A 14,009-nucleotide genomic window follows, 5' to 3' on the forward strand; every position below is an offset into this window, starting at 1 on the left:
CAGAAGCTGCAAATACAGGACTGTCCGGGCCAATACCAGACACCTGGCAACCCTATCAAAAATCTTGAGGAAATGAGAGGGACTGTTATAAATGACCTATATCCAGTGAAATGAAAATCTGACTTTATGAGTTCTGGAAAGGAAATTTACAGAAATTCAAAACCTTATTTCTCTTGTGTTTGGTAGTGGTTCGGGTGGATGGTTAAGGGAGGGTGGAGATCAGCCCTGTCACAGCACAACAGATGTTATTGGTTTAGAGACAGTCATTCACTAATCACTGATTTTATTATTTCATGATTGCTTCAAAATGCCTTTGATAAGTAAGAATGTACTTTAAATGAAAGTGAGTTTTTAAGATATTTTTGAATTACCCAGGAAAAAAACACAATAGCTTCATGGAGAAAAGACAGCTGTAGGAAATCATGAGTAAAAAGAACATACAAACATACCGTCATATACAGGAAACAAAAACACTATTATACATCACTGGGTTCAAGAGACAGCTGATGAGAAGAAACTTATGATGATATTGTACTATGGCCATTTTCACTATTCAGGTTAAGCTTCCATGCTCATTGCCATTTACATTTGGCTATGAAAACGTTGCTCCCTAGTGGAGCTTATAGTACCACAAAATCTTTACATTAGAAGGGATAATTTTTTGTAGAACCAAACTTAAAAATCAAGCTTAATGTAAACAAAGTTTGTAAAACAGTTACTCCATAATGTGGACTAATTATTTTTGGCAGAGACAGGAGTAATTGTGTTATTTTTAATATACTTCTTAACTTGACAGCTACACATGGCACAACAACTCCCACAGTTTTAAATAAGGGTTTCCTTATGCATAAATTGATTGCTATTTAGTAGAAAGGTTGCTGCATGGACCATCCCTTTCTCACTCAATTATACGGGGGTAATCTCCTCTTCACAGTTGTGATCTGGTCAATAAAGCAATACATTTTTATTTAGTTTCTCTTAATGCAAAGTTAAGTTGGGACTGGAAACCAGGAAACGCATCAGGACTAAGTGGCCAATTAGTCCAGCAGCTGTTCTGGTAATAGAAATCTGGAATGCTCTGCAATAAGCTATTATCACTACATCAGTGTAACTGATGTTCCATTTCATTTATATATCAGGGAGCTTTTAAAAACCTCACTGAATTAAAAAAAAATACAGATAAAAATAATTTAAGTCATTTCCTCAGATCTGCTCAGTAGGACAAAAATGTGTTACTCATCTGCTGGATTCTCAATCTAGTAGCTTTGCTAATCACAGCCTGCACCAAGCAGTAAAGATAGCACCACTACAGATTTTCCTGTGATGAGGTAAGCGAAGTGAGTAAGAGGGCAGCAAAAAAAGTCCTTGTTACTGGGACCCATAGTCTTTTCTCTCATTTGGTTTTCTCTCTCACTGAAGCCTCCTAAAATGCCCGAAGCCTATGAAGTTCTGAACTCCCATTCTCAAAAGAGAAGGGTTTTACAAAGGGGAGTAATGTGACAGATTACACAACAGGAATGGTCTATGACCACAAATGAGTATTTCCATGGAATGTGAAGAAAATAAGGCAATTTAAAGGTATGATATTTCACAGGATGTGTGTGATTCAGGAGCTTTTCAAAATGCCATGTTAAGGGCCTGATACAACTCCCAGTGAAGTCAGTGGAAATCTTCCCACTGACTCCAATGGAGTTGAATTGAGCTCTAAGTATAAACAATACAGAATTACTCCTAAGCAATAAAGACCAAGTAAACAATTTTCATCTTCAATCACTTAAAGGAAACAAAATCCATACTCCTACTCCACGGCCCAACTAGAATTCATAACATTAGATCGTAGCTGAAGATAATAAGGTGCTCCTCAAAAAATAATGTTTGCAAAACACTGAAAAAGATTAAGATTTTTTCTCAATAGTTAACATACCAGAATACTGGGAGCATAAATTCTATAATAGTTATTTCTCGATTGCAATCTCCAACAATAAACATCTAAAAATTAATAATATAAGCCCCCATACAGTCAAGATTTCTAAGATGATTATGTTCCACAAAATGTCAATTTTTCTAGTCACAGCTTTGCTAAGAACAAACTTGGTTTTTTCCCTAATGCTCTTAAATTAGGGTAACCAGATGCCCCATTTTTAAAGGGACAATCCCATATATAAGACCTGCTGCAGGTGTCCCTACCTTTTTTTTTTAAATGAGCCAACTGACCCATATTTTGTGTCTCTCCCCTTCCATCAGTACTGATGGATCTTATTGCTAGCTGGATCCTGGCTCACCAGCCACCCATCCCCCAGCAGAGTCTGATAATGGGGGTAGGAGTGCAAGTGTAAGAGAACTGTTAGCTCCTTACTAAAACTCAGTGGGAGTTTTTGGTTGGCCAGCTCCCAGTACCAAAAGGGGCAGGGTCCATGAGAAATCAGGGCCCTGAGAATGACAGACCCCGGGGACAATGGGAAGAAGCCAACACTCCAGGTAGCCTGACTGACAGGTTGAACAGGACAATGTGGGAATTAGGAGGCTCATCCTCCGTGTGAGCTGGGATTTTCAGGGTCTGAGTCAAAAGGGGAGACAGCTAAGCAGAGTAGCAAGGGGTCTAGGCTGTACTGACAGGCAGACCTTCAGCAACGGAGCCAGACACACACAGTCCAAGGAGTGCAAGCTGTGCTGAGGAGCAGACCAGACCAGACCAGAGCCAATAGGGTCAGAGAAGCAACACAAGAAGCTGGAGACTGGCAAAACAGCACAGTCTAGAGCTGGGTGTGGTGAGCAGCTGGGACCAGCAAAGGGGGGAAAAGAGGCCCTGGGCAGGGAGATATTACCAGCCAAGAGGCCCTGCAGGCCAGCCTTGGAGCAGGATTCTGCCACCTAGAGCCTAAAGTCGTGTGGTCACTGCCAGAGCAAGCGTGTCCAACCTGCAGCTCCCCCCACCTGCAGCACAGCCAAGGCCTGAGAGCGCCCTGGAACCTATAAGGGACTGACTGTGAACTGTCCTTACACTCTGCAAACTGTTGTTTGTGATGTCCCCGTGCTTCAGAGTGGGACTGTGCATTCTCTTTTAACCTGTTTCACGTTTTCCTTGTTCTTTTCTTTTTAATCAGTTGCCGTTTAATAAATTGTATTCGGTTTGAACTGTATGTAATGAGCAGTGGGTCAAGAAAGCATCCAGTGAGAAGATAGCATCCCAGAGTGTAGACACCCTAGCCCCTGCCCTAAGCACCAGAAAACCTGGGCCCAGCTTTGCTGGGATTTTGAGGACCCTGCTACGCAGGAGAGTGGAAGGGGAGCCCTCAGAGTCAGGGAGACCTTTAGGTAAAAAGTGGGAGCAGGAACTCAGATCCTTTTGCTGGTCCATTTCACCGGGGTAGTATAGAAGCCAGTAAAGTTCCCCACAATAGGGGAGGTGGTGGTTGGGCAAAGCTGCTGTGTGTGGGGGTCAGCCACTTCCCCTGCTGGTTTGTCAGTAGTTTGGTGTGAACCTAGACAGAAATCTGGGAGTGGGGCAGTGACCCACCGTGCCCCACATGTTGCTTTGAGAAGACGCAGGACCAGATATTAAGAGAGGTGGGTCTACACTGGAAGCAACAGCCTGGCATCTAGAGAACTCTTAGCAAGGGAGGGTTGGATCGGGTCAGTCACCCCCATCCTTATGTGGAGAGGTGTACGGGTATAAGGAAGAGTGTGTGGGTCAGCTCTCTTCATGCGAACCTTAAAGATAAGGTGGTATATAAAAAGACTCCAGCTGTATTGCATTCTAATGGATTATCACTGAATTCACTTAAATATGAGAAATTTTATCAAGTGTTCCATATTTAGCATAGGGAAACATGGTCAAAGAATCCTAAATAGGTCTTGTCTGCTTTAACGGGAACAGTGTCACATTTCTCTTGGGCATCAGTGCCCATATATAAAAAAACAAGAAGATTTTGGGGTGGGGTGATGATTACCTTTTAAATATTATTTATACTCGGAACAACATTTAAAATTCTATTCTTATCTAATATCAAATAGTTACATTTTGCCACCCATAGTGGAAATAGCCTCTTATAATGAAAGTTATAATGAAAGAAAAGACAATTATCACAATCTCAGTAAAATGATGGGTAACAAGACCTGGGTTTGCTCACAACTCTTAAGTAGGTGAGCAATGTGGCCCTCTAGTTTATAAAATTTAAGTCTCGTAAATACGCCCCCTCCCCTTTCAGGCAGAAGCTTTGAAAATACACTTTTGCCACAGGATGCCCAGATGCTGGTTCAGTATCTGGTCCCCCGCAGGGTCTCATGACAACCTTCCCTTGTGCAGCCACTCTACATTCTGAAAGGGACAAAGAAGCATCAGCTGGTCCCGTGAGCATCTCAGCACAAGCCCCCACCTCCCACCCCTGGTTCCCATTCCACTGCCATTCTGAATTCTGAAAGGGACAGAGAAGTGGCAGCCCGTCACAGAGGTCTCTCACTTTCAGAGTACAGAGCAGCATCGGAGGAATGGGGGGAGGTGGAGGAGGGGAGAGGAGACTTGTTAATTTGAGCTAGGTAGGCAAATGAGGCAACCAGAGTTGCAAATGAAGCCCGGGATTTAAATATCCCGGGCTTTATTTGCATGTTCCCGTCCAGTCGCCATTTTGAAATTTCACTAGCTCAAACTCACTGCTGCGCGGCTACACGTGGCAGTGACACAATAATTTGAACTAAATCCTTAGTTCAAATTAACTATTACTGCACATTCCACAAGGAGTAACAGTTAATTCCAACTAACGACTTAGTTCAAATTAACGTTTCACTGCCGCGTGTAGCCGCGCAACAGTGAGTTCGGGGTAGTGAAATTTCAAAATAGCGACTGGACAGGAACATGCAAATAAAGCCCGGGATATTTAAATCCTGGGCTTCATTTGCAACTCTGGTTGCCTCATTTGCCTACCTAGCTCGAATTAACGAGCTAGTGTAGACATACCCTAAGAGTTCAAAGCAGCAAGAGGGAGGGGGTGAGATCGAATAGTCCAGGGTTGGGCAAAGGGCTTTCGCAGGCTACATCTGGCTTGCCAAGTGGGTTGATCTGGTCCGCAGAGGTCCTCTCGCTCCCCTGCCCTCAGGCCAATTAAGGCCTGTGGGCAGGAGGAAGCACATGAAGTATCCTCTGCCCTGTCAGGAGCATGCAGCACCCCGCATGCTCCTGGCAGGACAGGAGGAAACTCGGTGAGCTCCCTGCCCCCAATCCGTGATTGGCCTGGGGGTGGGGGAGCACATGAAGTTTCCTCCACCCTGCGAGGAGCTTAGAAGTGCCACATGCACCAAAGGGATCTAAAGAGGAAATGCAAATACAAGCATGACATAGGCAAATGAGCTTTCCATTTCCATTTCCTCTTGTGGAAAAGCCTTGCAGTATAGACGTAGCCTAAGTGTTGTACAGAGTAGTGATCTTGAGGTATAACTGGTAAGCAAATGTACTTCCTTTGGGAGTAGCAGATCTGGGAATTTGGTGGGACTCCAGTGGAATGGGACGGGGCACTCCAACAGGACTCTCAGAACGTTCAGCAACTGGAGTGTGCTTATTATTAACATGTACACCATAATATCTGAACACTTCCTGGGAGTGGGTGACCTAATTTTCTTCCTTATTTCAACCTATGAATAATCAGAGACCTTTGTGCTACATTTAATAACCTTTAACTTTATCCCATGAAAAACACACTCGTTATTATAAACTGATTTATTCTGTACTGAAGAAATTGGTACTCTTTTTTCTCAGGTCAGTGGTGGTAAAACTTGTAGACACCAAAGGAAATGTTTACGCTGCTCTTTTGAACCCACTAACAAACGACATTGCAGGGTTACTAATCTTGGAGGCAACTTGCCAGACCAGAATGTGCAGCACTATGAAAACTGGGAGATTACAGGAGAGAAATTCAGCCCAAAATCAAATAAATAAAAAAACAGAGTAGTTCCCTTCTGTGATCATCCCAACATTCTTGAACAGCTGCCTCAGGGGAATGAGAGCCTCTTTGGTATTAAAGAAGCTGTTTGGGACAAGGAAAGGACAGCTTCATGCGGGAATGTCTAGGGCTCTTCTACCACAGCACCAGAAAAATGAAAAAGTGAAGTAAAACGAAATCTAACCTCCAAATGTTAAAGCAGCTTTGCTTAGTAGTTTCTTCAGCATCTTCCGTCTATACCTGTAAATTTTAACTTTGAGGTTGTTTATTTTATTTTATTATTAAAAGGAAGTATAAAATGATGATAATGGGACTAGGGACAGAAGACAGAAAATTAATAATGTTAAAATAGTTTCAATAATGAATACCAAAAACAGCTTTTAGAAAAACATTTACAGCACAGGAAAGCAAACCTAAAATCAATGGCATCTGACGTGAGCCATGATGAAATTATGCATTAAGAAAAATGCACATAGAAAAACATGAAGATATAATTGGATCGGTCATGTGTTAAAGTAGCAGTATCAGATTTCCAGATAATAAGGGGTGACTACTTCTATGCTAAAAAGGGTATTTAGCCATATAAACAAATGCTGTGTTTCTACTGTAAGGAAATATGTGTACCAATGAAGCAACCTTTTCAACATAAAAGTAATTTAATACCCAAACTGAATGAAAAGTGATCTCTACGGGAATGCACAGCTACTAAAATCCAAGTCAGTTTTTATTAAAATCATCAAGTCTGTTTATGTAAAAGAGGGCTCTTTTAAACTGACCACAAAGAGGAAATTGTTGATAACAAAAACTGATACCTGCATTTTGTTTCATGGTTTCTCTTGTTCCCTCGTACATTGTCAGTATCTCTAGTTGTAGGGTACATCAACGGCGCCAATAGCCTCCATTAGCCTTTGGACCAGGCATGGAGAAGTTGGCTCCAAGCTTCCAGAAGGGGATGGAGCAAAGGCGGATGGGGTTGGGGCCATGGGCAGCCAGCCCATAGCACTGGCCCAGTATGTGGTACCTCCCTTCCACCCTCCGAATCCAAGAACACTACAACTGGAAGGGACCTTGAGAGGTAATCAAATCCAGTCCCTTGCCCTCATGGCAGGACCAAGCAGAGTCTAGATCAGGAGTAGGTAAAAGGGCCTCCGTAAGCTGGATCCGGCCCGCCAAGCCAGTGGACCCAGCCCACGGAGGCCCTGCCGCTGCCCAGCCCCCAGGTACTAATTGGCCTGGAGTCTGGGGAGCATGCAAAGCCTCCCCCTACCCTGCCAGGAGTACGTGGCGCTTTTAAGCACTGCGCACTGCTGGCAGAGCGGAGAAGGCTTCACGTGCTCCCCTCGCCATGCCAGGTGCTCGTGGTGCTTTTAAGTGCCTTGCGCTGCTCGCAGGGCGGGGGCAGAGTGGAGAAGGCTTTGCGTGCTCCCCTGTCCCCAGGCCCTAATTGGCCTGAGAGCAGGGGAGCACGGGAAGTCTCCTCCCATGCCAGAGGCATGGGCACCTAGGGAGAATATGGGGGGCAAAGTCACTCACCCCCAGACCAATCACTGTTTGGGTGTTAGGAACCTGAAAGCATCTTGGCCCCACTCCTTCCACTTGATGCCCTGCCTCTTCCTGTGTGGCCTGGGGCCACCTGAAAAATTTCCGAAGTGGCCCCCGGCAAAAAATTATTGCCCACACCTGGGTCTAGATCACCCCTGATAAATATTTAAGAGCATGTTGGATAGACATCTACAGCGAAGGAGATTCCACACCTCCCTAGGCAATTTATTCCAGTGTTTAACCACCCTGAGAGTTAAGAAGTTTTTCCTAATGCCTTGCTGCAATTTAAGCCCATTGCTTCTTGGCCTATCAGCAGCAGCCAAGGAGAGCAATTTTCTTCCCCTCCTTCTTGTAACACCCTTTTAGATACAGTAATTGTAAACTGCTATCATGTCCCCTCTCAATCTTCTCTTTTCTAAACTAAACTAAACAAGCCAATTCTTTCCCTGTTCCCTTATGTTTTCTAGACCTTTAATTGTTTTTGTTGCTCTCCTCCAATTTCTCCACATCTTTCTTGAAATGTGGTGCCCAGAACTGCACACAATACTTCAAATGAGCCTAATCAGCACAGAGTAGACCAGAAGAACTACTTCTCATGCCTTGCTCACAACACACCTGTTAATGCATCCCAGAGTCATGTTTGCTTTTTTTGCAACAGTGTCATACTCAGGGCTTGACGAATCGCGGTGAAAGCCGTTCACCAGCCCGCACTGTGCATGCGCAAGAGCTGCATTGCGCATGTACGTGCCACTGGTAAACGGGGCGCCGGGCTGAAATCTACTCGCCATGGGTGAGTAGATTCAATAGATTGTTGAGCCCTGGTCATACTGTTCACTCATATTTAGCTTGTGGTCCATTATGACCCCTAAATCTCTTTCTGCAGTACTCCTTCCTATAGTTGCTACCCATTCAGTATGTCTGAAACGGATTGTTCCTTCCTAAGTGGAGTACTTTCTATTTGTTCTTATTAAACTTCAAGCTATTGACCTCAGACCATTTCTCTAGCTTGTCCAGATCATTTTGAATTTTAACCCTATCCTCCAAAGCACTTGCAACCCCTCCCAACTTGGTAACATCTGCAAACTTAATAAGTGTACTCTCTATGCCATCATCTAACTCATTGATGAAGATATTGAACAGAACCAGCCCCAAAACAGACACCTGCAGAACCCGAGTTATGCCATGCCCCTCCAGCATGACTGTGAACCATTAATAACTACTCTCAGAGTTATGCGGAGTCCAGCCAGTTATGCACTCACCATACAGTTGTCCCATCTAGGTTGTATTTCTCTAGTTTATTGATAAGACGGTCGTATCAAATGCTTTGCTAAAGTCTAGGTATTGTGACAGACTCAGGCTCGTTGCCTGTCACACACTAATGGAGGGCAGGTATGCAGGGTGCTGGATAAATAGTTTTATATTCTCTGAATGAACACCCAGAGTGTACTGCCCCATAATTAAGGCAGGCAGGCAACCTGAGGCTAATTAATAGCTAGCCTGAAGGAGCAGGCTAATCAAGCACCTGCAGCCAATAGAAGCCTGAAGTGTTGCTTTAAAAGGTTTCCCCCAGGTAAGGAAAGAGGAGAGGGACAGACCAAGAGGAAGAAATGTGTTTGCAGAGACATTTGTAGGTACCAGAAAAGGCAGTAGGGGGAGCATTTCGGGAAGTAGCCCAGGGAAAAGGCTGCTGTCTCAGGGCTAGAGTGAAAACCTGAGCAGTTGCTGCTGTCTAGGATCCCTGGGCCAGAACCCAGAGTAGTGGGTAGGTGAGCCCAAGTTCTCCCCAACCTCCCCACACCACAGAAAGAACTAATTTTGGGAGAAGGAGGTCTAGGAGTATGGAGGGATCTCCCCCCTCTCCATTCACTGACTTTGCCAACGATGAAAATGGCTCAGTAAGATGTAACTCTGATCTCTAGAGAAACACAAAAGGCCGCGTATAGGGTCATAGCAAGCCTCTGAGGTATACAGTAACTGCCTAAGGAGCACAGGACCCATGGGGCACAGCCAGAACTTTGCCACAGTATACCCACATCCACCACTTTTCCCTTATCCACAAGACTTTTGTTATCCTATCAAAGAAAGCTATCAGCTTGGTTTGACATGACTGGTCCTTTACAAATACCTGCCAGCTATTACCTATCACCTTATCTTCCAGAGATGTACAGATGAAATCCTTAATTACTTGCTCCGTTATCGTCTCGCACAAGGCACCCCCTCATGGCACTCCACCAGCAATTTAAAGAGCCCACTCACCCCCAAACCGTTTTGAATTCCTGGGCAATTGCCCCCTTTACCTTTCCCTGTCAGTGGGCCTGTGACAGATGAACAGGAGATGAAAAAGCTACTTAGGTGGACAAATTTAGAACAAAATATCAGATTCCATATTTTCAAAACAAATAAGATAATCTGATTCTCTTTCTTTTATAAAGCAAACTCCTAGAATTACCCATAGAATACCTCTGCAAAAACATACTAGAAGAGAAAATGACTTTTTTTAAAACTACCACTGTATTGCTTAAACGCTCAAGGGAACAGAGATGTGCTCTCAACAGAACAACAAGTTTTTAAATCTAGCACTGGAGTTTCTGAAGAGAATATACACATTAAAAAGTTCTTGAGAACCTCACTAACATATCAGCTACCCTAAAGGAGTGAGTAATATACTGCATCAACAGAAGCTTCTGCAAGACAGAACTCTAAATCTTGAAAAGAAAAAAAATCCACAGCCTCTCAAGACCTTGTAATATATTTCTGGAATATGAAGAATTAGTTTAGCGTAGAGAATGGAAATAAATTCCTGTAGCAAGTCTCAGTACACAAAACTTGACTGAATTAATAGCATTTCCATGGTATGCCAAATTTTGACATGAATCATTGACTTTTCATATTGAGATATCCCAGTCAAGATCCCTAGGACTTACACTTCAGCCTCAGAAATGTTGCCAAATAAAGATTTTAAGCATATAATATAGGGAAACAATCCAACAAAGAGGAGGCCTTACACAGACACATGAATAGTCTGGACCAGTGTTCCAGTAAAGTTCAACTCAGAATCATAGCAACTGATGTAATCCATTAGTCAAGTCAGGATGCATGAAAACTAAGCAGTCTATTCAATATTACACAGTTATAAAAGGTAATTTTTACTTCACCCTACGTGTAAATCTTTATCAAGAAACACCAGCAAAATAGACAAAATTACCTAATTGTGAAAGATTCCCAGTGTAAGAGCACTAAAAAGAGGCAGAAAGAGACCTCATAAATCATTTTTCAAATAATTAAAAAATACCCTTCTTTATCTGTACAGTTAAAGTATTTCAAAATGTCTTTGAGATTAACCGTACAGCATCATGTTGTTCTAGGTGTTTGTTCACTGAAGTTCAAAGGGAAAAGCCCTGTTCTATTGGCTTCCTAACATTGCTCAGAATCTATTTTTTTATATTTCACCATGAAACACTCATGTAGAGAGACAGCAGCAACTGACTTGTCAGCTCTATGTAACCCAAGGAAAATCAGAAAATAGTTAGGGAGGGGGAATCAGACCTAAGATACCACATGACCGGGTGGTAAAAAAGTACACAAACCATTGTGCATTCAGAAATAAAATACAAGCAACCCAGACTTACTTTGGGAGAGCAGGCTGTGCACTTATCAAATGCAAGGCTGACAGGAAGGACATTATCAAATCTTGATAAAAAGCCACGAATCTGGAAAGAAATAAAATGTACATTCATATCACATAATTATACCAAGTGTAATTTCCAAAATTCAAGCTGAGTTAGACATATTCAGCCAAGGGATGAACAAAATCCTCTACCTCTGCAAAATCAGGATAATGCTAATTTAATGGCCTCAATAGTCCATTCTATTAAATCTGTACTGGTATAATACACAAATTGCTTGATTTTTCTACAGGAACATGTAAAGATAGGACAACATAAGCACAATATTATTTACATTAATGGAAGCACAGCACCACCTGCAGTTTGATCTTTTTGACTGCAATCAGTTAACATCAATAAAATAAAAAGCCATGTCATAAGAAAAGGTTACTCACCTTTGCAACTGTTGTTCTTCAAAATGTGTTGCTCATAGCTATTCAAATTAGATGTGTGCACTACATGCACAACTTTTGGAAAAATGTTCCCTAGCTGCTACCTGTTGGGTTGGCTGTGGAACCCCTGGAGTGGTGCTGGTGCGACACCCTATTACCCTGCTGACTGAACCACTTCTTAATTCCTTCTTGCTGTCTCTTCCAACAGTGGGCAAGGAAGGGTGGGTACAGAATAGCTATGAGCAACACATCTTGAAGAACAACATTTACAAAGCGAGTAACCGTTTTTTCTTCTTCTAGTGCTTGCTTATATGTATTCCAATTAGCTGTGTAGGTGCCACGTTCACAACTGTCAAAAAGTCTTTTCCTAGCTACTATCCTTTGGGTTGGCTGTGGAGCACCCTGGACGGGGACTGGAATCATAGTCTAATTGACTTGAGAACCATGGTACCAAAAGCCGTGTCCTGCCTTGACTGTTGCATGATGATGTATGTTGTGGGGCATTACCCTTGTCCTTCTCCCGGGGGGCTGCGGTCCCTGGGCTTCTTGGGACCATGACCAACCCCACATATCCTGCAACACAACTGTGGTGATACACCCACACCCCTCCCACCAGTGCCATGTGTCCTAGCAGCCAAAGACCACAGTAAAAACCCCACTCACCAGGGCAGGGCGATCTAACAGCCGGAGTATCTAGGAAAAGTCCCTCTCACCAGTGTGACCTAGCAGCTGGAGTCTCTAGTCAACGCCCCTCTCACTGGAGCAGTGCGGCTGAGCAGCAGGAGTCAATAATAAATGGGTGCTGGCCCTACTCCTCCGGGTCCCAGCCCAGGGCCCTATTAGCAGGGCATGGTCCACTGTTCTCTCAGCGGGGAATCCTACCAGGCTACTTCCTACCATTCTCTGCTGTATTCTCTCCAGGGTCCTTCCTCCAGATCCTCTATAGTGCAGATGTCTAGCTGGCTGGTTTCCAGATCCAGTCCCTCTGGTGGTTCATCTGCAGGAGCTCGGGCAGTACCTCCTTCCACCTCAGCAGCCAGCCCAGACTGAGTCTCCCTACAGGCTTTTATACCTGGGCTGTAGACTGAGCATACCCAGCAGAGCTGCAGGGGCAGGGCTTCTTCAGCCAGGTGAGCCTGGTTAGGCTCAGTTTTCCCAGTCATGGGCTGGTACACCTCGTAACAGCATAGTGTGATGTCAAGATATGTACCGACGACCAAGTTGTGGCTCTGCAGATTTCCTGGATGGGTATATGAGCCAAGAATCTTGATGATGCTGCCTGTGCTCAGTAAGCCATGGTGGAAAGACCTTTGCCAGGTCATAAAAAGTGTGGATGCACATGGTGATCCAGGAGAATATACACTGCAATGAGACTGGCTGTCCCTTCACCCAATCAGCAACTGCGATGAACATTTGCAATATTTTATGAAAAAGTTTGGTCCTTTCGATGCAAAATGCTAGTGCACGTCTCACATCATGGAACTGCAAGCATTATTCCCAGGCATTCTGATGAGGCTTACAGTAGAACATGGGAAGAAAGATATTTTGCCCAGTGTGGAAACTGGAAATCACCTTTGGGAGAAAAGCCAGGTGATGGCAAAGCCACACCTGGTCTTTGTGAAAGACTGTGTACAGTGGCTCCAAAGTTTGGAGCCCCCGCAAGCCAAGGTGATGGTAACTAGAAAAGCCACCTTCTAGGACAGGTAGAGTAGAGAACACATAGCTAATAACTCAAATGGTGGACCTGGGAGGGTAGCGAAGATAAGGCTGAGGTCCCAAATGGGATTAGGATGAGAGGCTGAAGGGTGGAGCCTATCCATCCTCTTCAGAAAGCACCATACCAGGACTTTGAGAAAACTGCATGGCCTGCTTCTCCTGAGTGAAAAAAGATGTCCACTGGATGCACATGGAGCAAAGAGGTCACCCACCAGACCTTGCTGCTTCAGAGACATGAGGTAGTCAAGCACTTGCAAAATGGAGGTAGAAAGAGGGTCCAAGATGTGCTGCAGGCACTGGAACAAGAACTGTCTCCACTTTGCCAGGTACATGAATCTGGTACAAGATTTCCAACTATGGAGGAGAACCCGCTCAGTCAGGTTCTGCCACAGAGCTGCCATCCTGTGAGGTGGAGCCTAGGATCCTGTGTGAGCCCTGGAGCATTGGCATGCTCCAAGTCCCAGAGGACCCTGAGCCTCCTGATACAACACTTAATTGGCTAACGATTAACTATTATTAAACAAATCAACTACCTAGTTAGTTAGAATGGAGCTTTTGCAATGCAAGAGAACCAAAGTTCTAACAGCCATCATTGGCTGTAAGAAGGAACTGAGAAGTGGCTGGGCTGTTAATCAACTATTTGGACACTAGGATTCTTTGTATACAACTATTATTTCTCTACTATTTACTTAGTTTGCTTTCCCTGCTGAAGATTTAGCAATTAGACTGAAAGCTCTCTAGAACAGAGACCATCTTTTTAT

The 14,009-nt window shown here is 43.9% G+C and overlaps 1 protein-coding gene across 9 annotated transcripts in view; it reads right to left on the minus strand.

Annotated features, from left to right (window-relative positions):
• Nucleotides 1-14,009, minus strand: part of ATG7 (autophagy related 7) — a 193,603-nt gene that overhangs the window by 119,675 nt on the left and 59,919 nt on the right. For all 9 annotated transcript variants that reach the window (XM_075939620.2, XM_075939619.2, XM_075939621.2 and 6 more), the window contains one exon: nucleotides 11,105-11,185. In XM_075939620.2, the coding sequence (XP_075795735.1) occupies nucleotides 11,105-11,185 (81 nt within the window). The remainder of the gene's footprint in view (nucleotides 1-11,104; nucleotides 11,186-14,009) is intronic.

Source organism: Pelodiscus sinensis, chromosome 11 (genome assembly GCF_052426305.1).
Source record: "Pelodiscus sinensis isolate ZL-2025 chromosome 11, ASM5242630v1, whole genome shotgun sequence".
Taxonomy (NCBI): Eukaryota; Metazoa; Chordata; order Testudines; family Trionychidae; genus Pelodiscus; species Pelodiscus sinensis.